This window comes from Arvicanthis niloticus, chromosome 16 (genome assembly GCF_011762505.2).
Source record: "Arvicanthis niloticus isolate mArvNil1 chromosome 16, mArvNil1.pat.X, whole genome shotgun sequence".
NCBI classification, from domain to species: Eukaryota; Metazoa; Chordata; class Mammalia; order Rodentia; family Muridae; genus Arvicanthis; species Arvicanthis niloticus.
Window position 1 is genome coordinate 31,484,152 of NC_047673.1, and position 25,023 is coordinate 31,509,174.

The 25,023-nt window shown below is 39.6% G+C and overlaps 1 protein-coding gene across 2 annotated transcripts in view; it reads left to right on the top strand.

Annotated features, from left to right (window-relative positions):
* Positions 1-23,447, top strand: part of LOC117721805 (disintegrin and metalloproteinase domain-containing protein 25-like) — a 119,478-nt gene extending 96,031 nt beyond the window's left edge. Inside the window, exons 1-2 of one of the 2 annotated variants that reach the window (XM_034520605.2) lie at positions 19,188-19,321; positions 20,585-23,447. In XM_034520605.2, the coding sequence (XP_034376496.1) occupies positions 20,644-22,926 (2,283 nt within the window). In that variant the 5' untranslated portion in view covers positions 19,188-19,321; positions 20,585-20,643 and the 3' untranslated portion in view covers positions 22,927-23,447. Of the gene's footprint in view, positions 1-19,187; positions 19,322-20,584 lie in introns of those variants that run through there. The other variant, XM_076914045.1, reaches the window with a different exon arrangement.
* Positions 23,448-25,023: the final 1,576 nt, after the last annotated feature.

Sequence of the window (25,023 nt, forward strand, 5' to 3'; positions counted from 1 at the left end):
CAGTGTCCTTTACCTTATAGAAGCTTTGCAATTTCATGAAATCCTATTTGTCAATAGTTGATCTTAGAGCATGACCCCTTGGTATTCTGTTTAGAAAAATTTCCCTTGTGCCAATGTGTTTGAAGCTCTTCCCAATTTCCCTTCTATTAGACTCATTGTATCTGGTTTTATGTGGAGGTCCTTGATTCACATGAACTTGAGCTTTGTACAAGGAGATAAGAATGGATCAATGTGACTTCTTCTACATGCTGACTGTCAGTTGACTCAGCACCATTTGTTGAATATGCTGTCTGTTTTCCACTGGATGGTTTTGGTTTCTTTGTCAAAGATCAGGGGACCATAGGTATGTGAGTTTATTTCTGGGTCTTCAATTCTATTCCATTGATCTACTTGTCTGTCTCTGTACCAATATCATGTGGATTTTTGCATAATTGATCTATAGTACAGCTTGAGGTCAGGGATGGTGATTCCCACAGAAGTTCCCTTATTGTTGAGAATAGTTTTTGATATCTTGAATTTGAGAATTGCTCCTTCTATCTCTGTGAAGAATTGAATTGGATTTTTGATGAGGATTGCATTGAATCTGTATATTGCTATTGGTAAGGTGGCCATTTTTACTGTGTTACTCCTGGCAATTCATGAACATAGAAGATCTATCTTCTGAGATCTTGTACTTGCTTCTTGCCATCTAGTTATCTATGGTGTCAGCTCTTTTTGCTGTCTCTTACTGGAGCCTGTCCCTCCTGTGAGCATGTAATCCTGTGATCCTGGTTGTATTAGAATTCCTGGAGAACCCACTGTCTCTGTGATCCTGTAAGTGTCAAAAGCTCTGGTGGACAAGCTGTCTATGAGTGTGGGAGGAGTGGGTGGAGATTCAGAGCCTAGTATCTTCTCCTGGGCTCTGGTGCTAGCTAGAAGGGATGTGTGCTCTCTGGCTGGGCAGGGGTGTCTGTGTCCCCTGGGTCCCAGAGGTCCCCAGATAGACCACATATTTGGAGGTTTTAGAGCCTCACCTGTTGAAAGTCCCAGAACACAAACTGCCTCTGGTTATGGATCTAAAAATTTCTTAATATCATCAATGACCCACTCATCATTAAATGGTTTGTGTTATTTAATCTCCCAGAGTTTATTCGTGCCTTTTTTGTGTGTGCTTTTGATATGTGCCTTCACTTCACTATGATCAGAAAAAATACAAATAATTATTTCCATCTCTCTATATTTGAGAAGACTTCCATTTTTCTTAGTATTTTATTTCCTTTAGAAAATGTTCCTTGGATACTAACATTGTTCATTCTATATTGATTTGATATATGATTCTGTAGCTTTCTGTTGAATCCACTTCATCTATGATATCATTTAATGCTGATGCATATTTGATTATGTTTTGCCTGGACGGTGAGGGTCAACTGAGGCCATGTAGGGAACATGATTTTTAAAAAGTACAGAAGGTATAATGATTATACAACTTTGGAAAAAATGCAGAATTGTAGTAATGAAAAGAAGTTAATTTAGTTTGAAGTTATTGAAGCATACTAGAAAATGTGATTATTCATATTGAGAAGTCAATAGAAAGCAAACTGGTTGAGATAGTACAAGCATGGGGTAGAACTTTAGCTAGTTGCACTGTTGTATAGCCTAAGAGTTTCTTGTTGCTAGGCAGTTCAATCTAGAACTCAACCCTATAAGAGAAAAAGAACATGAGGACCAATATTCTTGTCATATAAGGTCTCAAGAAAAATCTACACTGCAGATGTGTCACTTCACCTGCTAGTAAGTCATTCAAGAATTAACACTAGGCATAGAAGTACAAATATTTAGACTATGAGTTCACACAGGAACACACACCTTGACTCTTATCTAGTATTCCAAACCATAACCTGATAAAAGAATTACATCTGTCTTCTTTCCTATTTTTCTCTATTTATTTGACTGGGCATTCTAAACTTTTATAATATGTGCTTGCTCTGCTGTGAATAAAACTTAGTTAGACACTATATCAGAAACAAATGCCAGGTAGTATGCACGATACAGAAGTTGATGCATTTGATGAAGCTATGGAAAGAAAACAATGGAGGAAAGACTTTTAAAGTCAAATTTAAGGTTTTTGTAGTACATGGCACTATGTATCTGTATGAATGAAGATGTTATAGTCACTCCAGAGTTATAACAAGTTGAGTCATTGTGCAATTTATTGTCCATACTATAAGGCCAGTCAAGATTTTGTTTTCCTTTGAGAAGATTTCATGACAACATTTTAAGAATAAATTATGATGAAGTCATATGGATTAATTATCAAGAGTATCATATCAATAATGATTCAATCTTTCCCATCAGAACAAAATTCGATTTCAACATAGTAAAATATATCTCCAGAAAATACCTTCTTTTTTGGAAATGGAAAGATAAAAATGATAATATGTGCCTGTAGTTCAAGCTCTTAAATGGGAGCCAGAGGCTAAAGGACCCTGAAATCAAAGCCAGACAAACTGATATGCTGAAATCCTACCTTTAAAAATAACAACAGGAAACTTACAGACGTGGAGAACACCTGAGTATATAATGATGGCACTTCAACATTTAGAATTTTTGTCCTCAGCAGATCCTTTTTTCTTCTTTTCTGCTATGATTTCTTGGTGTTTTGCACAATAAGCTTACAGTGTGTGTAAATTGTTCTCTCTCTCTCTCTCTCTCTCTCTCTCTCTCTCTCTCTCTCTCTCTGCTGAACTAAAAACTAAAAACAGTAATGACAACAGTTTTTACAATCTCTCCTAAATAAGGTAATGCAAGAATTCATTGTTGGCAATTGAAAGAACAATTTTATATATTCTATGTTCATATATATATATAGTTACTGTTTACTGACACCACTTGTTTTAAATATTTATTGTGGGCATATAAACTTATTGATTTAAAATTCATCAGTTCTCTGTCTAGGTTCACAGAGCACAAAACTTGACAAATTAAAATTTTTACTTACCCCCATAGTTTGACTGTACTTCAACAAAATTAAATGGCAAATCTAATGAACTTTGTAGACTTATGTCTACAGGGGAGTCACAGGACATTGGAAACTTGGGGAAGCTAAGAGACATTCCAGTCAGTGTTATGTCAGTGGCTTTTCTCACCTGGATGGCATCAGAAGTGTTATTTGACTTTTAAATACAGGATGTGACCTAGATCATGTGTGTATTCATGGAAAGTGTTGCTTTTAGTCACATTGGACAACTACATATTCATCAAAATCTGTACCAATATGAGGTCTTATAGTAGAATTTTAAACCAGGAATATGTCTGCTCTGGGCAAGGGATCTCAGCCAAAATCATGATCATGTCACTATGCATACATGCCCTGGATTACTGTATGATCTGCACAGAATAGACAAGACCTTAATACATACATTTAATCCCTAACAATGAAGGTCAAACTTAGGTTGAAGGAAGAAGCAGCCATGATTGACAGTGATGTCTAACTGTGGGCAGACAAAGTAATAAATCAGAAAAAGAATTGACAGAGAAGTCAAAGATAAGATATGTCCAGCTCAGAGAACAGCATAGGAATGAGAGGCTACTTGTGAGCAGTACAGTGAGAGAAAAGTGTGACAGTTTCTAACCCAGAAAGTTTTACAAAGACAGTGGCAGAGAGAACAAGATAGACACAGGTAAACACAGAAAAAGCCAGAGAATCAGAAGGAGCAAGAATATTGAAACATATTATTGAAGAGGCCAAGCAGAGTGATTCAGTGAGGAAGTGAGAGAAGCCAAGTTGAATCAGTCAACTTAGAAGATTAGATTGTAAGAAGGCTACAAGATCCAGGCCTAGGCCTAGGAGTGATGAGAACAAAGGAAGAAAAGCTCTGGGCTGCACCCAAGCTGTGTCTTCACACAGGTTGTGTGTGGCTGTCATCTCCTGACATTATCAGAGGAAATAAAACTGACATCTACAAGGTCTCCAGCAATAGATAGTTGCAAACTACCTATGCAACTTCTGGCTGACCCCACTCCATTCTCTACTGAGTGGCTGTAAGATGGTATTGGTAATACCTCACAGAGTAGACAGTGCTTCAACTAGCTTCTCTAGGACAACATTCTCATCCCCAGAGATACAGAACAACTGTCAAACAACCTACCTCCTGAGGGCTGAGTCCTGAGTCCCTGAACCTTTTCTGAACCACAATGACTCCAGCACCACATTGACATATCCTTCAGATAGTAGGGTCCTACATTCAGGGAATTAACTCTCAAACTCAGGGACGAAAATACTCAATTTCTTCATAGTGATCTCCAGCCAGAGCTGATAGAAACACCATGTAGTTGGCAGTGTGTGGGTCTCTCAGGAGCCTATTGTTTCATGTCTGGATGTGGAGTACCATATCACATACCTTAGTATACCAAAGAGCACAGGGAGGAGTCACATGCATGAGAGTATTTTAAAATCTTCACCTGTTCATTTTGCTACATTGGGATTTTTGCCTTGTACTTAAGGAGAATCTCTTAGGCCCTCTAAACAGGAGATCCTATCACTAGCAATTCAACGTTTTTATATCTTTGTCTGTAATATGGAATGCAAGGCCATGGAGAACTTGTTCTATCCTTAAAGTGCCAATCTGACATTTTTGAGAAACTGAGTTCTCAAGAATCCATGCTAAAAGACCAGGTGTGATGTTTCTTGGATGCTTGCTATCCTATTTCTGGTCAGCTAGAGTTAGGCAGATGCCTGGGTTCATTCCTCAGCCAGTCTATCCTATCTGTAACTCCAGGTAAACAAGAGTATTTGTTTTGAAGGAGGCAGACAGAGTGTCTAAGGGTTCCACTTCAGGCTGTGTCCTCATGAACATGCTCTTACATGCATACGTACTTTCACCCAATCACATATGTTCATAGACAAAAATACATATGCCCATGCCATATATATATACATATATATGTAAATTATATATTTATATATATGTATATATACATATATGTATATATACATATATGTATATATAAACACACACATATGTTTATATAAAAAATAGGATCCAGAAGATTCTAATACAGAGCCATTTGAACAAAGTAAGGATTCACTGTCATGTTTCCTATGGAAATAATACCAATAACCCCCAACTTTGAATAATCATATTATAAAGAGGCAGATCACTCTGATGTGAGAACTACATCAATAGAAATATCAAACATTGAGATCAATCTGAAATGAGCAGAGAAATCTCAGCCTGCCTTTGCTCAGCAGTGTTCCATGAGGTGTTCCATTAGGTTTTAGGATGGGTGTTAGGTACAGTTAGGGTGGGGATCTCTGTAGAGAGAGAACACCCAGGTCTCTTGCTGTGACACAACACCAAACTCAAGAGCAAGGCATGGTTAGTTGTCATGGAGATTATCATAACCATCCTGGACCATCATCCCCAAATAATTTGATGAATTTGAGGGCTTCCTGGACTTTGGCATTAACAACTGAGATTTCTAAATTCTATAGCTTCATGAACCACACTGCATATGAACATGAGACATGAAGGAGGCTTGTCTCAAGTAAGTACAGTGTCTGTGTTAGGATTCTTCACTGATTTTGAGCTTGAATTCAGCAAGCAGGTAGAGAGTAGACTGAGCCCCTCTATATTGTAGAGAGTATTCCTTACCGACCTTCCATAAGGTCAGTCTGTCATATAGTCATCTAGTCTCTGAATGAAAGTCTGCAAGCACACATATGAACCATGCAACAGCAAAAGAGTGTAAGATAGCAGTCCAAGATGGACTAATTCATGACCTGCATCATCCTTGACTGCATCGGGTAATCAGCTGTTTCCTGTGTTTTTCTAATACAGGAAACAGAGTAACATTCTGGTGTATCCATCTAGAGAGCAATTGGCTGTATTTCCACATCTACCTGAACACAGGTTAACATTTATATCCTTATTGTGACTTGACTATCCCCACCAAACTCATTTCATTTCCTTTGACAGTGTAATAGTAATTGATGGAGCTGAAAAAGTATTTAGGGGCACATTGATCTTATGAATGAAGGTTCCCACTCAAGTACTAACCAAGCCCAAATTTGCTTATCTTTGTAATCAAAAGACATATATTCTATTTGGGACATCTCTAATGAAGTAAATTGAGTTGATTATCACATCATTTAGGATACTACTACTGGAGAGAAATGAATGAAAATGTCCCCAAGACAAGTATCTGCCTATAGACCAATGTAAGGAGATTATCAAAGTCCACATATGGACAAGTATTTTAAACTGGAGGAAACAACATACTTTTTATTCAATAATATTTTTATTAATTGTTTGGGAATTTCACTTCATGAACCCCAAGGACTCAAACTTCCCAGTCCTCTGAGGTCTGCCCCCAACCCCACCTTAATTCTGTCCCTGACCTCCAGACACACCAAAAATAAAAAGAAGGTTAAATTTGTGTGACCCATATACTCAAAAGAATGTCTGTCACCAAACTCCCAGACCCTCAAAGATAATTGAGTCCTTTCCCCAATCCAGAAGCCATTAATTATAGAGAGCGACAGTTCAGCATCCTTATGACAATTATTAAGAGTTCCCTTCTGTAGGATTAACAGTGCAGCCACCTCTGCATAAATGAGGAGGCTGCACAGCCATGAAGGTATCTCTTACAGGAGGACCTAATTGAGGACTTACTGAGAGACCTAGGATTGTTGACTTAGACAATGTCAGTCAAAAAGGAACTACAGTTTAGAAGAGATACTTTCTTGGGACCAAAGTGGGTGCTGGAGGACAGTATTAAAGAGCTTAATCAGTGTTCTGAGAAGCTTCCTGGGGCATTTCTCACTTCCGTGCCACCTTACTTCCAACACCTAAGGGCAACTAGGTTTGAGTACAGGCAGTACCCTTCTATGGATTTCTGTCTAGTCTGATACTTGGGTGGCAGTGGGATTAGTAGTTTTCACAGAAGCCTTCTATGTTTCTTTTTCTCAGCTGAGAATGCAGTCATCAATATCATAGCAATGTAGCTTTCTTGCTATTTATAGTCAGTGGGAGCATGGATCATGGACTTACATATGGTTTATGGTGACAGCACAGATCATGAACATGCCACTGACCTCAGTATGGCCTTCCATGGCACTAAAGACCCAGCCCTCTGCTGGACAAGCCACAGACATCATCACAGCCCTAGAAGCAGCACAGGCCAAGAACATCAACATGTCCTTCGGTGTTGTCATGGGCCATAGACATCAACAAAGACCTTGTCTGCAATAGGACCATGGACCCAGACATGGTCCTCCTCAGCAGAATGAACCTGGACATCACCATTTTCCCAGGTGGCAGCACAGGCTACTCATATTAATATGACCCCAACCTCAGCAAAGTCCTTTGTCATTAGCATAGCCTCAGGTTGTACTACAGACCATTGACATCCACATGGCCTTCAGTAGTAACGTGGGCCATGGACAAGAACATAGGCCCCAGCTGCAGCAAAACCATAGAAGCAAACATGGCCCTCAGCAGTAGCAGAGATCTGAGCATCACCATGACCTCAGTTAAGTCTCTCCATCTCTCACTCATCACTTCATTTCTCTATCTTTCCTACCTCTCGATTAGATATTCATTCATTGTAGTGGCATTGGAAACTACAGTGTATCATTTTATATATATTTCTTTGTGTGTATAGATATAGATATATAGATATAGATGATATTGATTATTGATATAGAGTAAATATAGATATAAATTAGATATAGATAATGTCTGGCCTACCATGAAGTCTAATCTCCATTTCACCTTCACCTTTCAGTCATGTAAACAGGTGGGCTTGATAAACAGGTCCCAGGTCCTAGAGAGATTTACATACTAATAAGGTACCTGAAGGCCAGAGGGTGGAGCCAATTAAGCATCCCTCCCCAACCCCTCCCCCCTCTTCCCCTCCCTATTCAACTCAGGTCTGCCCTGGGTTATAGGGGGTGTGTATCCAGATCTATCCACCATGCATCATGCCAATAAACCAGTTTTGGAAACCCAAGGACTTCTTCGTGTGTTGGGGCCACGTGCTGTGAGGAGCCGTGGAGAGGCCTTTAGTTAGTGAGCAGCCGGGCCTAACTTCCAGGTGGAGGAACCCAGGGAGTTCCCAGCCGACTACACACAGTGTGGCAGGAGGAACCCTGGGTTCCCCAGCCATTTTTTTAACCTACATAGATATATAGAGATATAGAGATATAGAGATATAGAGATAGAGATATAGTCACTCTCATAGACTCCCTAGAGCATACCCCATCCCAGGTATCTGGCATGGATTAAAGATGAAACCCCCCAACCCTCAGCAGACTTCTGTTGACACTAAAGACCCTCTCTCTCTGGCCTGCCCTACATCTGAGATTTTGGGGATAAATGAGAAAGGAAAGGTTGTGGATCTAATAATGATGTGTTTGTGTGCTAAGTTGGCAAGTGTTCAGTTGTACTGGATGGTTTTCTGGGTCAACTTGACACAACTTCAAATCATGAGAGATGAAGGAGCTTTGGTTGAGAAATGCTTCCAAGGGCTGGAGAGATGGCTCAGCCACTAAAGGCTAAGCTCACAATCAAAAAATATTAGAGAAATGCTTCCCTGAGATCCAGTGGTAAGGCACTTTCTCTATTGGCGATCAATGGAAGAGGGCCCAGCTCATGGTGCCCTACCTCATCTGGTTGGTCTGGTTTCTAGAAGACAGCAGCATGAGCAGCTATGGGAAGCATGCCATTCATTGTCTTTGCATCAGCTCTTGCCTCCAGGTTGCAGCTCTGCTGTCCTGAATTCCTGCCCTGAATTCTTCCAGTGAGAGACTTTGCTATGGTAGTGTTATCCGTATAAAGCCTCCCCATCCCCAACTTGTTTTTTGGTCTGGGATTTCATTTCTGCAATGACAATCCTTGTTAAGACAGAAGATCAATATAAATAATACATGGGACTTAGGCAATAGCCAAGTATGTAAAGGGCTTGCTATACAAACAAAAGATATTAACTTTGATTTCATAAGGAGGCAGACATGGAGGCATATACCTGTAATACCAGAAATAGGATTAGCTATGGAGGCAGGTGAATTCCCTAAGCTCACTGGCCAGCCTGCATAACTGAACTGATGAGCTCCAGGGCCATTGAGAGTGCTTATTTCAAAAAACAGAGTGGGTGGATGAGTGATCAACAAGATGCCAAGCATCAATTATTGGTTTTACTAAATGTATGCACACAGTGCACACATGCATACACAGGTGAACACACAGGCATGCACACCTGAGTGCATATATATATATATATATATATATATATATACACACATTCATAGGCACAGGTACATATACCTCATAAAATTAAAGCACACATAGAATAATGTAGAAAAATTATAAACAAAACAATAAGGAAACAACCAGTCCAGTTTTTTAAAAAATGAAGAAAGGAGAGTTTTCACAGGTAGAAGTACACGTGGACAATAAGTACTTAAATTTAGTCAAGATACTTAGCTAGCTATAGGTAGCTCTGCAATAAACAATGGTAAGGTCCTATTGCCAAAGGCTACATTTTTATATGTCATTTAACAAAGAGAAACTGAGCAAGGAGGTGCCTAACTAGAGCCTTTACCCCTATTGACTAGTGTCCATTATCCTATTATGCTACCAGAGGAGAAAGGTAACTACCAAGTCAGGTTGTTTGAGGTACAAAGTCCAAAAACTTTGATGTGAAATTGTTACCTTTCCTGTATGATACACTGGAACAATAGAGGCACAAACATTGTAGGAGTCAACAACCACCTTCTGCTTGGATTTAAGTCCTACTCCATGAGGTGGAACCCATGCCTGACACTGCTCAGATAGCCAAGACCGGTAGACTACATAGGCCATGGACCCAGGGGAAAACCAAACACTGTTCTGTGAAAGGACTCCTAACAACATTCCACTGGAGTCATAGGTCAGCATCTTGATCAGCCATTACCAGAGAAGCTTCCTCCTGCAGGAGATGGCAACTAAAACAGAGACTTAAAACTGGGGAATGTGCAGAGAGTGAGAGAGTGTGGGGAGGTGGCGAGGATCCAGGAGAAGATGAATGCATGAAAACCAGGATCACAATATATTATGTAAAACAAAATTATATGTTCAATAAAAAACTCTCATCCATCAAGAAAATGTAAATTTAAATACTGTTCAGACAGTTTTTAGCTTAAAGGGCTTACATTCTTAGTCCTTACCCGGTCTCTACTTTCTACTTGAGTAGCTTCAGAGTTTTAAGTGTTACATGATGGTCTTTGATCCACTGAAAGTCCATTCTTGTGCACAGTGAGAGAGGCATACCTGTTTTCATCTTTCTACATATGGATATCCAACCTTAGAATTATAGATGTGTCAAAGCAGTCTTGTTACATGTAATTTTAAAAATATTCTGCTCCTTTGCCTGGAGCCACACTCTTGCCAACCAGTGCTCCACCTGTTAATCTCCTCATCCCAGAAAGCTTTGCCAAACCCAAGCTCTGAGATCACTCTCCTGACAGGCTGCACTACACCTGGTTACCTCTTCCCTGGAGCTCAGTCTTTGCCTGATTCTCTCATTCCAAAGCACCCCAAATTCAGTTCCAATGGGCTGTTTCTCTTCCCACCCACTTTAATGATGAAAATGGAAAACACCAGAGTGTTCGAACACTTTCAAACCAGCCAGCTCAGCAACAATGCTGCTGAGCATACAACCTATTGCCGTAAACTCATCAGCTACCCTGTACCACCTGTTCTAGTTGCCCCCAGGACTTATATGGTGTTTGTGCTCCCTCCCCCAAGCCTGACCTTAAAGAAACTCTGTATCTAGTCCCCTCCTCTTGCTGCTTGAACTTAAAATCACACATTTTTTTCCTTTGCCCAGCAATTGGCTTCCACTGTCTTTAATTGACACAATTAAGAACCAATGAAGGAATCAATACCTACCCCTAAACAGGATTTTGGCCAGTGAGCATTCTTGTCATCCAAGGAAAACCCAGGTAACTGAAGGAAGCTACATGGGTTTATGTCTGGCCCTTCTGTTCTCTGCTTATTAATCTAATTATCTGGTTTTGTCCCAGTACCATGTGTCTCTTGTTATTAGGGCTCTGTAATGTAACTTGAAATCAGGAGTGGTGACACTTCTAGTCTTAGGTCTTGAAGTAGGATTGCTTTGGTTCTCTGAGAACTTTGTGTAACCACCTGAATTTTTAGGGTGTTTTTTCTAGTTCTGTGAAAACTAGCATTGGGATTTTGTAGACTGCTTCTGTTAAGGTAGACATTGTCTCAAAATTGGTTCCTCTAACCTATGGAAATGGCAGCTTTCCTAGTGTCTTCTTCAACTGCTCTCTTCTGTGTTGTAAAGTTCCCACTGTAGAGGTCTTTTACTTCATTGGTTGGGTTTATTCTCAGGTCTTTGGGTTTGGTTTGGTTTGAGGCAATTATGAGTGGAAATGTTTCTCTGGTTTCTTCTTCAACATGTTTATTCTTCGTAATCAAAATGCTACAGTTTGTGTGTTGTAATTTTGAATACTTCCACACTGCTGAAAGTGTACATTGTTTTCTGAGAGTTGTTCTGGTGGAGTCTTTATGGTCTCTTATATACAGAACCACGGATTTTGCCAGTAAGAATTAACTTTGACTTGCCAGGCAGTGGGAGGGTATGCCTTTAATCCCAGCACTGGGAAGGTAGAGATCAGAGGGTCTCTAAAATTCAAGGCCAGTTGGGTCTACAGAGACAGCTTCAGGACAACAAGAGCTATACAGAAGAACACAGTCTCAATGAACCCAAAACCAACAAACCAAACAAAGAAAGAGAGAAACAACAACAGACCTTTGACTTCCTCCTTTTCCATTGCTATTCCCCTTATTTGCTTCCCTTCTCTGCAGTGTTCTAGCTAGCCTTCCAAAATTGTACTGAATGGAAGTCGAGAAAATAGACCTTGATTTTTGGTTCTGATATTAGTTGAACTGCTTTGAGCTTTTTCCTAATTAATATAATGTTGGAGATATATCTATATATCTATATATAGATATATAGATATCTACATATATGTGTATATACGGTTATAGATTGAATATTGATAAGACATAGATATAGCTCTCTTTACTATCTTCTGATATGCTCTGATATGGCTCATCTAATCCAGTTTTCAAGACATTTATTTAAAAGAAGTGTTAGCTTTTGTCGATATTCTTTCATGATTTTTGTGATAGTCATGACATTTCTATTCTAACATTCATTTAAGAGATATATTGTAATTATTGATATCTGGGTGTTGAACCATCCTGGCATCTAGAAAATAAAGCTAACTTAATCACACTTAATAATCTGTCTGATGTATTTGTTAAATCATTCCTTGATTTTATTCATTGTTATTAAACATTTTATATACAATATCTTTGATCATGATTTCCCTTGTCACAATCCTCCCACATCCTCCTGACAACTCTACCTTCCTACCTACCCACCCAACATCATGTTCTTTCTCTTTCCAGAACCAACAACAAAAAACCCACCAAACTAAATTCAAAACACACCAAACACAATATAAAAATGCAAAAACCAAACATAAAAACGAAACAATAATCCCCTTTGCACAAAAAATAAAAAACTTGAAGTTCATTTTATATTGAACTATAGTTCAGGTCAGCTACTCCTGCTCATGAGACCAGCCCTGGGGTGTGGTTAACATGCACAGAGATACTGAACTTGAGAAACTGATTTCCTTCTTCCCATCAGTCATCAATTGCAAATGACTTGTTGGTTCGGAATGGGAGGTCCTGTTCATGCCCTGCTCTCAGTGCTGGGACCCCATCTACATAAACACATTACCAACCTGATGCAGGCTGCCACAGTTTCTGAGAGTTTACTTGTGCCTCTGGGATGTTTTCTTGAAGTCATTTATTGCTTGTAACTCTTACAATTCCCTGCCTTATTTTCCACATAGATCCCTGAGCATTGAGGAAGGAATTTGAGGGAGACATCAAAGTCTCTCACTTCCTGCTCACTGTCCATTTGTGAGTCTCTGTGTTAACATCTATCTACTGGAAGATGAACCTTTTCTAATGATGGCTATGGGAGGCACTGCTTGTTCTCTACCATTATTACTGTATTCTCTATTTTCAGTCTACCTGCTATTTTGAGCTCTGAATCTTTTAGCCTTACAATTTCTTTGGAGATAACCAAATGCACCACAATTAAAACATCAAGCGTTTACGGTTTCTGATATTTCTAGCTATGATCTGCCTGTGATATTTGCATTTAATCCTGAGACTCAGTATCAGTTGTTCCCCTTATCTATTCATCTATAGGGGTCTATGTGGTATCAATAGTCTGATTGCTCTCTTACTCTTGGTGTTTGCAATCTCAAATGCCTATATTTATATCAATGACTGTGTCTGGTTTCAGGGTCTGTCATGGCTTTATTCACAGGTGAACTCAGCCTCTGTAAGAATTCTGTGAAGGCTTCTCCAGACTTTTGAATCATTTTAGTAAATGAGGTGGATTTTCCCCCAGGCTCCTCAACCAAATCCCAAGTTGCTAAAGCATCAACATGACATTGTTCAACTGCACCATCATCAGATAGGATTTGTTCTTATAAGTCAGCATAATGGCCTTCACCAATCAACTGGTCTTTAGTAACATTTATTCCCCTTGCTAAATGACACTGTGCTAGTTTTGTGGCTTCATGCCTCTATAATAATGATCACTGTAATTGTTGAATGATCACTGTAATTGTTGAATAATCACTGTAATTGTAGTACAGCTGACACCAATCCCTTCCAATCTCCTGGGACAATCCTATGCTGTGTTTATTTAACATTTTCTTAACAATGGAACAATGTAAACTGTACATTCCAAAAGCCTCTTTAAATTGTATTACATCAACACCTCTCAGGATGTTGTAATGATACATTGGGAGATTATGAATTTCAAGAATGCTGCTCTACTGAGGTCTGATGTGGTAGATACTGCAGATAAAATTACCCACGGCATGAGGTCAGTATTTCTATTTTGGTCAAGCTTTAAAAGTGGCACATATAGCTTGATCATGCTAGCCCTTTTTGTGCTGGGAATACTTTTATTGCTACCTCTTGTGTTAAAGCTTTTCATCAACAACATCAACATGTTGGCAGCCAAGTACACGGCTTGAACCTGAAAATGGACCCCCCCAGACAGAGTTATTAAATTAACAGGCAGACAAGCCAAGGACAGGTAAGATTCTGCACAGAGTCTTACCAACCTAAAATAGAGTGCATTGCTTTTGATAATGCATATTCCATGATGGGTAAGGAATGCATTCTTGTCAGAATGACCTAAGACAGGCTCAGTCTTGTTAATGAAATAAGAAAGGGAGAGAGGTGGAGAGCCTATGTGGCTGCTTGGCAGGAATATGACATTGGCCAAGGACAAGGAAGTAGGCTTCCGGCAGGAATCCAACATTAGCCTAGAACAAAGAAGTAATTCCAGGAAGATAATCTAAAAGTTAGGCTAGAACAAAGAAGTAATCTCAGGCAAGAACCTAAATCTTAGTCTAGAACAAAGAAGTAATTTCAGACAGGAATCTAAATATTAAGCTAGAACAAGGAAGTAGGTTTCAGACATGAAAATGACCTTGGGCTAGAACAGGGAAGTAGACTCAGATACTTTGGTCATCCTGTTAAGCACTTACAAACAGTGATTATGGGAGTGTTCACATAACTGGGTTTAATGCCTTGCTTTTTCTTTGACTATTTGTGTTTATTGTATTGATTGTTCCTTGGCTATTTGCATCTCTTGTATTGCTAGACCCTCAATCTAGAATTGACCTTAAGACATGCATGTAATCAAAATGGTATCAAAGCATAAAGGAGGAGGGGCGATGGGAAAGGGGGTTCTAGGGAGGGGAAATAGGGAAAGGGGATGACATCTGTATTGTAAATAAATAAAATATCCAATAAAAAATGTGTTAGATCTAACATTTCTATTGGTTGCCAGGTCAGTTCATTATAATCCTGTCCACTACTGGTAACATGCATATGCTGCAGAAAGACTGGGAAGGCTGAAGGTGCCTTTGTAGGCCCAAGCAAATTCTCTGGTGGTGCACTTGGCTGGCTGCACACTAAGCTGTTGTACCTGTGCCAGTGCTTGCTCTTTCAGGCCCCTAGAAGCAGAGCTGAGTGGCAGTTTACCTTCCAGCCTGGTTTGCTCCCCACTTTCACTGTAAAATACATTCTTTATGTGCATAGTCATATGTGCAATCTTTATGTTCAATCTTCTCCAACAGCAGAGAATTGTTGGTTTCCCAGTAAACTTTCTCAAAATAGTATACAAGAAAACTATGAAGCAAAACCACTACTTTTCCCTAGAAAGACAGACCATTATTAACCACCTTGGTGCCCAAGCCCAGGGAATAGGGGCGCTGACTCTTCTTTAACTTCTTCAAGCTGATTATGGGTGTTGAGATATTAGAAGATGGGTGAGAGGAAAGAGTAAACTGATAAGCCTCTGACACTGTGTCTTCACTGCATCCAGATGGAATTCCAGGACATCGGAGGTTTGGGCAGGTCTGCTCAGTATGCTTGATGAGTAGATACACCAAGGCTGTGTATTCTGCAATATACAATTCTCAGAACAAGTTTTAGTATCAAGAAAAAAAATTTTTTTCCCTAGAGGGCTGACATTTTTTTAAAAGATGTTGGTTCTAACAACTTTTCTTTTTTCCCCCTTTTTAAAATTGGTTGTAATATTTACATTTCAAATTTCATCCCCTTATTCCATTCCCCCCACCACCCAGGAACCCCTTATCCCATCCCCCCCCTCCTTGTGCTTCTATGAGGGTGTGATTTTCCAGTTTCTATGATGCTGTTTCCATTAATATAAACTGCCTCCTAAATTTCTAAATCCTTCCCTTTGTGTTATTAAATCTCCTATTTAATTTCTTTCTTTTTTTTTCTTTTTTTCTCCTTTTTCCCCTTTTTTTTCATCTCTTTTTTAAAAATTGGGTATTATATTTACCTTTCAGATTTTATGCCCTTACCCCACTTCCTCCAACCACCCAGAAACCTCCTATCCCATTCCCCCTCCTCATGCTTCTATGAGGCAGTGCCCTCACCTACAACCCCCCCACTACCCCCTCCCCACCCTCACATTCCCCCCACACACACTCTGTGTTAGTTTTTCATGTGTCTCCATCAGTCAATGATGGTTTATATATCTAGATTGGGTATTGGGTTACACTTCTGATTGAGCATTAACAAACTTATAAAGCCTTTGATCGATATTTTTAAAAAATTGTATAAAAGCAAAAAGGAAAAGGTAGCATGGGATAGGGGTTTTCTAGGGAGGGGAAATGGGGAAAGGGGATGGCATCTGAAATGTAAATAAAATATAAAAAATGTGAAGAAAAAAATCCAATAATAAAAAAGAAAACAATGAAGCAAAAGAAACAAACAAAAACAAAACAAAACAAAAAAACCTTCTGGAAATAAGGTAGGATGCTACCCAGTGGCAGTAGTTGCCTTGTTGCCAATCTCCTTAAGCAACATTGCTAAGACCTCATAATCCAACATTTTCTCTATATTAGAAGCAGAGTTACCAATTATGCCAAATCCAAGATGGACACCACCTGTAACTTTAATTTTTTTTTGAAAAATAATTTTAATGATGGTACTTAAATGCTTTAGCCTCCCTTCTTTCCTACCTCTCCCCAGAGGTAGCAGAAAAGAAAGGACATGGGGTAAGTTGACCTGTTTAGAATGGTTCTTTGGAATAATCCCATTTACATTGTCAGGAAATCAGCAATTCAGTTCACAGAGCACCAGTGGCAGCTCAATCCACTCACAAACACTTCACAAATACACCAGCCACCTGGTTTAGCAGTGTCTTGATAGACCAACAGGGATGTCAGGAGCAGTTCTAGCTGTGCTCCTACACACCCCTCAGCAAAGCAAAGATCCGTGAAGACTTCAGACCAACAAGCATTGCACACCTAGCTAGCTCTATAATCAAGCCAAGCTCAGCCTCTGTCATTCTCAGTCAAGTCCTTTGTGTACTCCTCCAAACATCACCTTTTCTTCACAGCTTTTGCCTCAGACCTGTCTCTTGCCTCAGCACATGAGTCTGTCTCAGCTGACAACACTCTGCCAATCAGCCCAAGTCTGCAGAAGGCTCACAAACCTGTAGCACACCACCAAACATTTTTGTTTTGGTGCATTTCTCTCTATGGAGTCCAGACAAATGGAGCTCAACTGTTCAATGGAACAATACATGGTATTGTTAGGGATGAATCCTTCATCATGTGTCCTTTCAGGGGCTTGCCTTTGCAGAAAGTCTTTCACTGTGTCTGCTTCAGTGAACTGTTTCTTCGCTAGTCTGCTTTAGCCTTTGACCTGTGTCTACGTAGGGAAACACTCCTTTACGTGTTTGCCTCGGCAAAACACCCTCCAACACAACTAAGTTTCCAAAGAACACTTAAGCTCCCATTTCAGAATATCAGTACTAATATTCCTCTAGACCCATGACCCATCTAATGTCAGGTTCTTGGCCACTTCAGCAGTGTCTTGTATGAATTACATCTCATGGAGTGGGCTTCAAACCTATTTTTTTTTTAAAGTGTGGTTGGTTAATCCCATGACATTTGTACCATGATTATGCCAGTATATCTTGCAGGTGAGTTACTCTTATAACTGGTCTTGGGGTTTGTAGTTGGTGATATGAATGACTATTCTCCTGTAAGGTACAGAGTATTTTCTAGTACCATGAGCACTAGTCATTAAGGGAGAAGCTTCTAGCTGGGCACTAGCTTGACTTCTCCATGTTTGAGGACACAACTATTGTCTTCAGCAATTGAACCTCATCACCAAGTTGTGGAAAGCAACCAATAGCCTTGGCATTAGCTTTTGATGTCTTGGACTTATTTGGCAAATGACTCAACAAGAAGTTGCTTATTCCTGACACTAGAGGTTGTACTTGGAGGCATGTCTCGTTGTGACATTGTCAAACTGAGTTTTTTAAGGGGTAGGGGGATATGTGTCATATGCCTGTAGAAATACATCCATTTCAATTTCTGATAAATATTTTCCAGCTTGGTGGAATGTTTTGAGTAATGTATGTCCTAATGGGGTTCTGAGTTACTTTCACTCCCATCATAATAATTCACTTTGCTTCTCTCACTTTATTCATTTGTGCTTTCTTACTTTTTTAGGTAGGTTGGTTCACAGTTTTTCAGTCTTATTTATCCTTTCATAAAACCCTTTGTGCTTCAATAACTTTTTGTATTTGTTTATTTCTATTCTTTCATTTCTGCCAATTATCCATTTTCTTTTTGTTGTTGTTGTTTTTGTTTGTTTGTTTGTTTTTTGCAACAGGGTTTCTCTGTGCAGCTCTGGTTCTGCTGAAACTCACTCTGTAGACTAGGCTGGTCTCAAATTCAGAAATCCACCTGCCTCTGCCTCTCAAGTGCTGGGATTAAAGGTATGCGCCACCAGTTCCCGGCAATTATTCATTATAAAGGACAACTTTAGAGCTTGACTTGTTTTTGCTAATACACGATTCTTATATATTACTTGAAATCACTTTGAGTATTCATATATATGTACTTGGAACTCTATACTCTGGGTTTATGGCGATTTACTTGTGTCTAATAGGCTTTAATATGGTATGATGTTTATTTTTAGAAATTTATTTATATAGTCAATGACCCATTCATCAGTCAATAGATTGTCTTATTTAATTTCCCAGCATTTATGTGTGCTTGGTTCTTTTTGTGCTTTTGATATGTGCCTTCACTTCACTATGATCAGAAAAAATACAAATAATTATTTCCATTCCTCTACATTTCTTAGTATATTATTTTAGATTGTTTGCTCTGTACCCATAGGACAGATTATTTTGAAGCTTTCTGTTGAATCTAATTCATCTATGATATCATTTAATGCTGCTGCTTTTTTGATTGTGTTTACATGGACAGGAGCATCAGCTGAGTAGGCAACATGAGCAAAAGAAGTACAGAAGGTATAATGATTATATGACATTTAGAAAATGCAAAATGGTAGTAATGAATGAGATTAATATACTTTGAAGTTATTGAAGCATACTAAAAATCTGATTATTCATATGAAGGAGGAGTCAACAGAAAGCAAACTCATTGAGCTAGAAGAAGCATGGGGTAGAACTTTAGCTAGTTGCACTGTTCTGTAGCCTAAGAGTTTCTGGTTGCTAGGCAGTTCAATCTAGAACTCAGCCCTATAAGAGAAAAAGAATGTGAGGACCAATATTCTTGTCATGTAAAGTCTGAAGAGAAATCTACACTGCAGAAGTGACATGAAGCAACTATCATTAGACAAGGTCATGGACATTGTCACTTCACCTGCTAGTAAGTCATTCAAGAATTAACACTAGGGACAGAAGTACAAATATTTAGACTATGAGTTCACACAGGAACACACACCTTGACTCTTTCTAGTATTCCAAACAATAACACGATAAAAGAATTATGTCTGTCTTCTTTTCTAGTTTTATTTATTTGACTAGACATTCTAAACCTTTATAATGTGTGGATGCTCTGCTGTGAATAAAACTTAGTTAGACATTATGTCAGAAAAAATATGCCAGGTAGTATGCACAGTACAGAAATTGATGCATTTGATGAAGCTATGGAAATACTTTTAAAGTCAAATTTAAGGTTTTTGTAGTACATGGCACTATGTATCTCTATGAATGAAGATTTACAGTCACTCCAGAGTTATAGCATGTTGAGTCATTGTACAATTTATTGTCCATACTACAGAGCCAGTCAGGATCATATTATCTTGTTTTCCTTTGAGAAGATTGCATGACATTTTAAGAATAAGTTATGATGAAGTCATATGGATTAATTATCAAGAGTATCACATCAATAATGATTCAATCTTTCCCATCAAAACTAAAATTTGAATTCAACATAGTCAAATGTATCTCAAGAAAATGCCTTTCATTTTGGAAATGGAAAGATAAAAATTATAATATGTGCCTGTATTTCAAGCTCTTAAATGGGATCCAGAGGCTAAAGCACTATGAAATAAAAGTTAGGCAAGGTGATGTACAGAAATCCTGTTTTAAAAACTAACAACATGAAACCCAGGGATTGGAGAACACCTGAATGTATTATGATGTTACTCACAATTTAGAACTTTTGTCCTCAATAGATCATTTTCTCTCTTCTTCTCTGCAAAGATCTCTTGATGTTTTGTGCAATAAGCTTACAGTTTGTGTATGGACTTGCATGAGGGCATATATCTGTGTGTGTCTCATACAAGTGTTCATTAATAAAGTAAAGTATACATAAGCACATGTTTGGAGTCCACCAGTAAATCTTAGATGTCTTCATCATTTATTATATGCATGGAAACTCATATGCTTGAAAAAACATGTTAAATCCATTAGATCTTTGCCAAGGTTCAAAAGGTATCAACATTGCAAATTAAAATTCTTCCTTACCCCCAAAGTTTAACTGTACTTCAACAAAATTAAATGGCAAATCTAATGAACTTTGTAGACTTATGTCTTTAAACAATACCTCAGCCATTTAAGCTCACATCTTGATCTTTCTCTTCCACCATGGCCTGACCATCACTCCAATTTCTGTCCTTTCATTTAGTCTTGCTGCTCTAATGTATCAACTCAGCCAGAAGACAGATTATTAAACGCCAGCACTGCATGCAAACAAGACAAACGGCATCTTCCTTTGCTGTCTCAGAAGACAAGGTAGCTATGAGTAAGGCTGTGGTATATACGAGGATATCTCATCTGTACCTCCGGCTGGAGATATTGATCATTCTTTCATCATGGCCCTTGACTGGGTATGCTCAGCACACCAGCCTCCCAGAAGTAGTGATACCCTTACAGGTCACAGGCAACAGACCAGTGTGGGCTATGGGATGGCTGACCTATAGCCTGCACTTTGGGGGCCACAAACATTTTATTTACATGAAGGCCAAGAAGGTCTTTGTATCTAGACTCTTCTCTGTATTCACCTACACTAAGCAAGGTGCTCTACACAAAGACCAGCCATATGTCCAGCAGGATTGCTACTACCATGGCTATATGGATGGAGACCCAGAGTCCATGGTTGCTATTACCACCTGTTATGGAGGCTTTCAAGGAATATTACAGATAAATGGCACAGTATATGAAATCAAGCCCAAGAAACTTTCTTCCACGTTTGAACATTTGGTTCACAAGTTAGATAATGAGGAGACAGAATTACGCCCCTTGAGATGTGCATTGACAGAAGAAGAGATAGCACGGCAAATGAAGCTTCAGAAGAATGAGAAGCCCACTCTGATGCAAAGCCACTATGAGGGATGGTGGACTCACAAAAGTTTTCTTGACCTGGCATTGGTTGTTGACCGTGAGCGAATTCGTTATCATAACAATAACACGTCACGTGTGCTAGTGGAAGTATTCACCATTACCAATATAATAAATAACATTTACCAGATACTGGATGTTGAGATAGTTTTACAAGGAGTTGAGCTGTGGAATGAAAGAAATCATGTAGCTGTGGGTGGCATAGAGATCCTCCTATTTAAATTTTGTATTTGGAAGACTTTCAGTCTTAATGTTCGTATTCCAAATGACATTGCACATCTTTTTGTGAGGCATGATTTTGGTATTTACCTTGGTTTAGCTTATGTTGGAACTGTCTGTGACCCATCTTATAATTGTGGAGTTGATCGTCTGATAGGACATAACCTTTTTTATTTTGGGCATATTATAGCACATGAGATGGGTCATAATTTGGGCATGCAGCATGATAGTGGCTCATGCACCTGTGGAGTAAAAGATTGCTTAATGGCTCCAACAGACACTGGCATCAGGAAGTTCAGTAACTGTAGTTATTCTAAGTTTTGGACAACCTATGCTACTGCCCAGTGCATGCACAAAGAAAAGAAGCCAATAAGCATCCTCAACAGCAAGCTCTGTGGGAACGGAGTGGTTGATGATGGAGAGCAGTGTGACTGTGGATCTGTAGAAATGTGTAAAGGAGATCCATGCTGTAACTCCTGGTGTACCCTCAAAGACGGGGCTGCCTGTGCTTTCGGACTTTGTTGCTTACATTGCCAGATCACGCCATCAGGCACAGTTTGCAGAGAAAAGGTCAATGAATGTGACCTTCCAGAATGGTGCAACGGACACTCACATATGTGTCCTAATGACGTTTATTTGCTTGATGGGAGCCCCTGTCAAGATGGTGGCTACTGCTATGAAAAGAGATGTAATAACCGAGATGAACAGTGTAAGCAAATCTTTGGCAAAGAAGCCAGGAGTGCAGCTCGGAGTTGCTACAGAGAACTCAACACCCAAGGTGACCGTTTTGGCAACTGTGGTATGATCAGAAATACATACTTAAGATGTAGTGACTCAGACATCCTCTGTGGCAGAGTTCAGTGTGAGAATGTAACAAGCATTCCATTGTTGCAGGGTCATTCCACTATACACTGGACTCACCTCAATGGTGTCACCTGTTGGGGAACTGACTACCATTTTGGGATGACAATCCCTGATATTGGTTTTGTGAAAGATGGCACAGACTGTGGTCCAGAGCATATGTGTTTTCGTAAGAAGTGTGTCAGAAAGCCAATTTGGGCAAGTAAGTGTTCACCCAAGCTGTGTAACATGAAAGGTGTGTGCAACAACTTACACCACTGCCACTGTGACCTCGGGTGGGACCCACCACGTTGCCTGAAAAGTGGCTTTGGAGGGAGTGTTGACAGTGGTCCTCCGCCTGGGAAAAAAGAGAAACCCAAAGAAAATACACTCCTGGCACTGGTTATTTTGATGCCTATTGTTACTTTCTCATTCTTTCTGTTCACTTGCCTTTTTGGTAGGCATGTAACAACACCAAGGATTGAGGAACCCACTGTTTCCACTTCAGAGGAAGAAGAGGAGAGCAATGCGGCAAGCAATGACTCAGAACAGCAACATGTTGAAATATGAAAAGTAATACACTATAAGCCATCATGCCTCACCAGGCAGGTATCCTGTTGGCATGTGTAGCATTGCATCTTTTAAAATTAGCTGACAGAAAGTTCTAGAGATACGTACTATTTCAACATGAAAAAGAAACCTCTCAGCATTTAATAAAAGTATAGGTCCTGCTCCATAACTAATGTTCTTAACTTTCAGCAACTTTAGAGCACCCTGCTATCTTACAATGTTCTTAGTTAAGCCATCCCTCAAGGATCCTGCACGCAAGGTTTTGGTTTTACCTCTCTCAGCTCAAAACACCCTCCACAGACACTCTTTATATTCTGCCTGGCACAAACAGAATGGGATTCCTTGGGTCCTCTTTGCTCACTGTTGATCCTCCACAATAGAACTCTTCCACAGGGGAGTCACAGGACATTGGAAACCTGGGGAAGCTAAGAGACATTCCAGTCAGTGTTACCTCAGTGGCCTTTCTCACCTGGATGGCATCAGAAGTGTTATTTGACTCTTGAATACAGGATGTGACCTAGATCATGTGTGTATTCATGGAAAGTGTTGCCTTTAGTCACATTGGACAACTACGTATTCATCAAAATCTGTACCAATATGAGGTCTTATAGTAGAATTTTAAACGAGGAATATGTCTGCCCTTGGCAAGGGATCTCAGTCAAAATCATGATCATGTCACTATGCATACATGCCCTGGATTACTGTATGATCTGCACAGAATAGACAAGACTTTAATACATACATTTAATCCCTAACAATGAAAGTCAAACTTAGGTTGAAGAAAGAAGCAGCCATGATTGAAAGTGATGTCTAACTGTGGGCAGACAAAGTAATAAATCAGAAAAAGAATTGACAGAGAAGTCAAAGATAAGATATGTCCAGCTCAGAGAACAGCATAGGAATGAGAGGCTACTTGTGAGCAGTACAGTGAGAGAAAAGTGTGACAGTTTCTAACCCAGAAAGTTTTACAAAGACAGTGGCAGAGAGATCAAGATAGATACAGGTAAACACAGAAAAAGCCAGAGAATCAGAAGGAGCAAGAATATTGAAACATATTATTGGAGAGGCCAAGCAGAGTGATTCAGTGAGAAAGTGAGAGAAGCCAAGTTGAAACAGTCAACTTAGAAGATTAGATTGTAAGAAGGCTACAAGATCCAGGCCTAGGCCTAGGAGTGATAAGAACAAAGGAAGAAAAGCTCTGGGCTGCACCCAAGCTGTGTCTTCACACAGGTTGTGTGTGGCTGTCATCTCCTGACATTATCAGAGGAAATAAAACTGACATCTACAAGGTCTCCAGCAATAGATAGTTGCAAACTACCTATGCAACTTCAGTCGTGGGCTGACCCCACTCCATTCTCTACTGAGTGGCTGTAAGATTGTATTGGTAATACCTCACAGAGTAGACAGTGCTTCAACTAGCTTCTCTAGGACAACATTCTCATCCCCAGAGATACAGAACAATTGTCAAACAACCTACCTCCTGAGGGCTGAGTCTTGGTTCCCTGAACCTTTTCAGAACCACAATGGCTCCAGCACCACATTGACATATCCTTCTTCAGATAGTAGGGTCCCACATTCAGGGAATTAACTCTCAAACTCAGGGAACGAATATCCTCAGTCTCTTCATAGTGACCTCCAGCCAGAGCTGATAGAAACACCATGTAGTTGGCAGTGTGTGGGTCTCTCAGGAGCCTATTGTTTCATGTCTGGATGTGGAGTACCATATCACATACCTTAGTATACCAAAGAGCACAGGGAGGAGTCACATGCATGAGAGTATTTTAAAATCTCCACCTGTTCATTTTGCTACATTGGGATTTTTGCCTTGTACTTAAGGAGAATCTCTTAGGGCCTCTAAACAGGATATCCTATCACTAGCAATTCAACGTTTTTATATCTTTGTCTGTAATATGGAATGCAAGGCCATGGAGAGCTTGCTCTATCCTTAAAGTGCCAATCTGACATTTTTGAGAAACTGAGTTCTCAAGAATCCATGCTAAAAGACCAGGTGTGATGTTTCTTGGATGCTTGCTATCCTATTTCTGGTCAGCTAGAGTTAGGCAGATGCCTGGGTTCATTCCTCAGCCAGTCTATCCT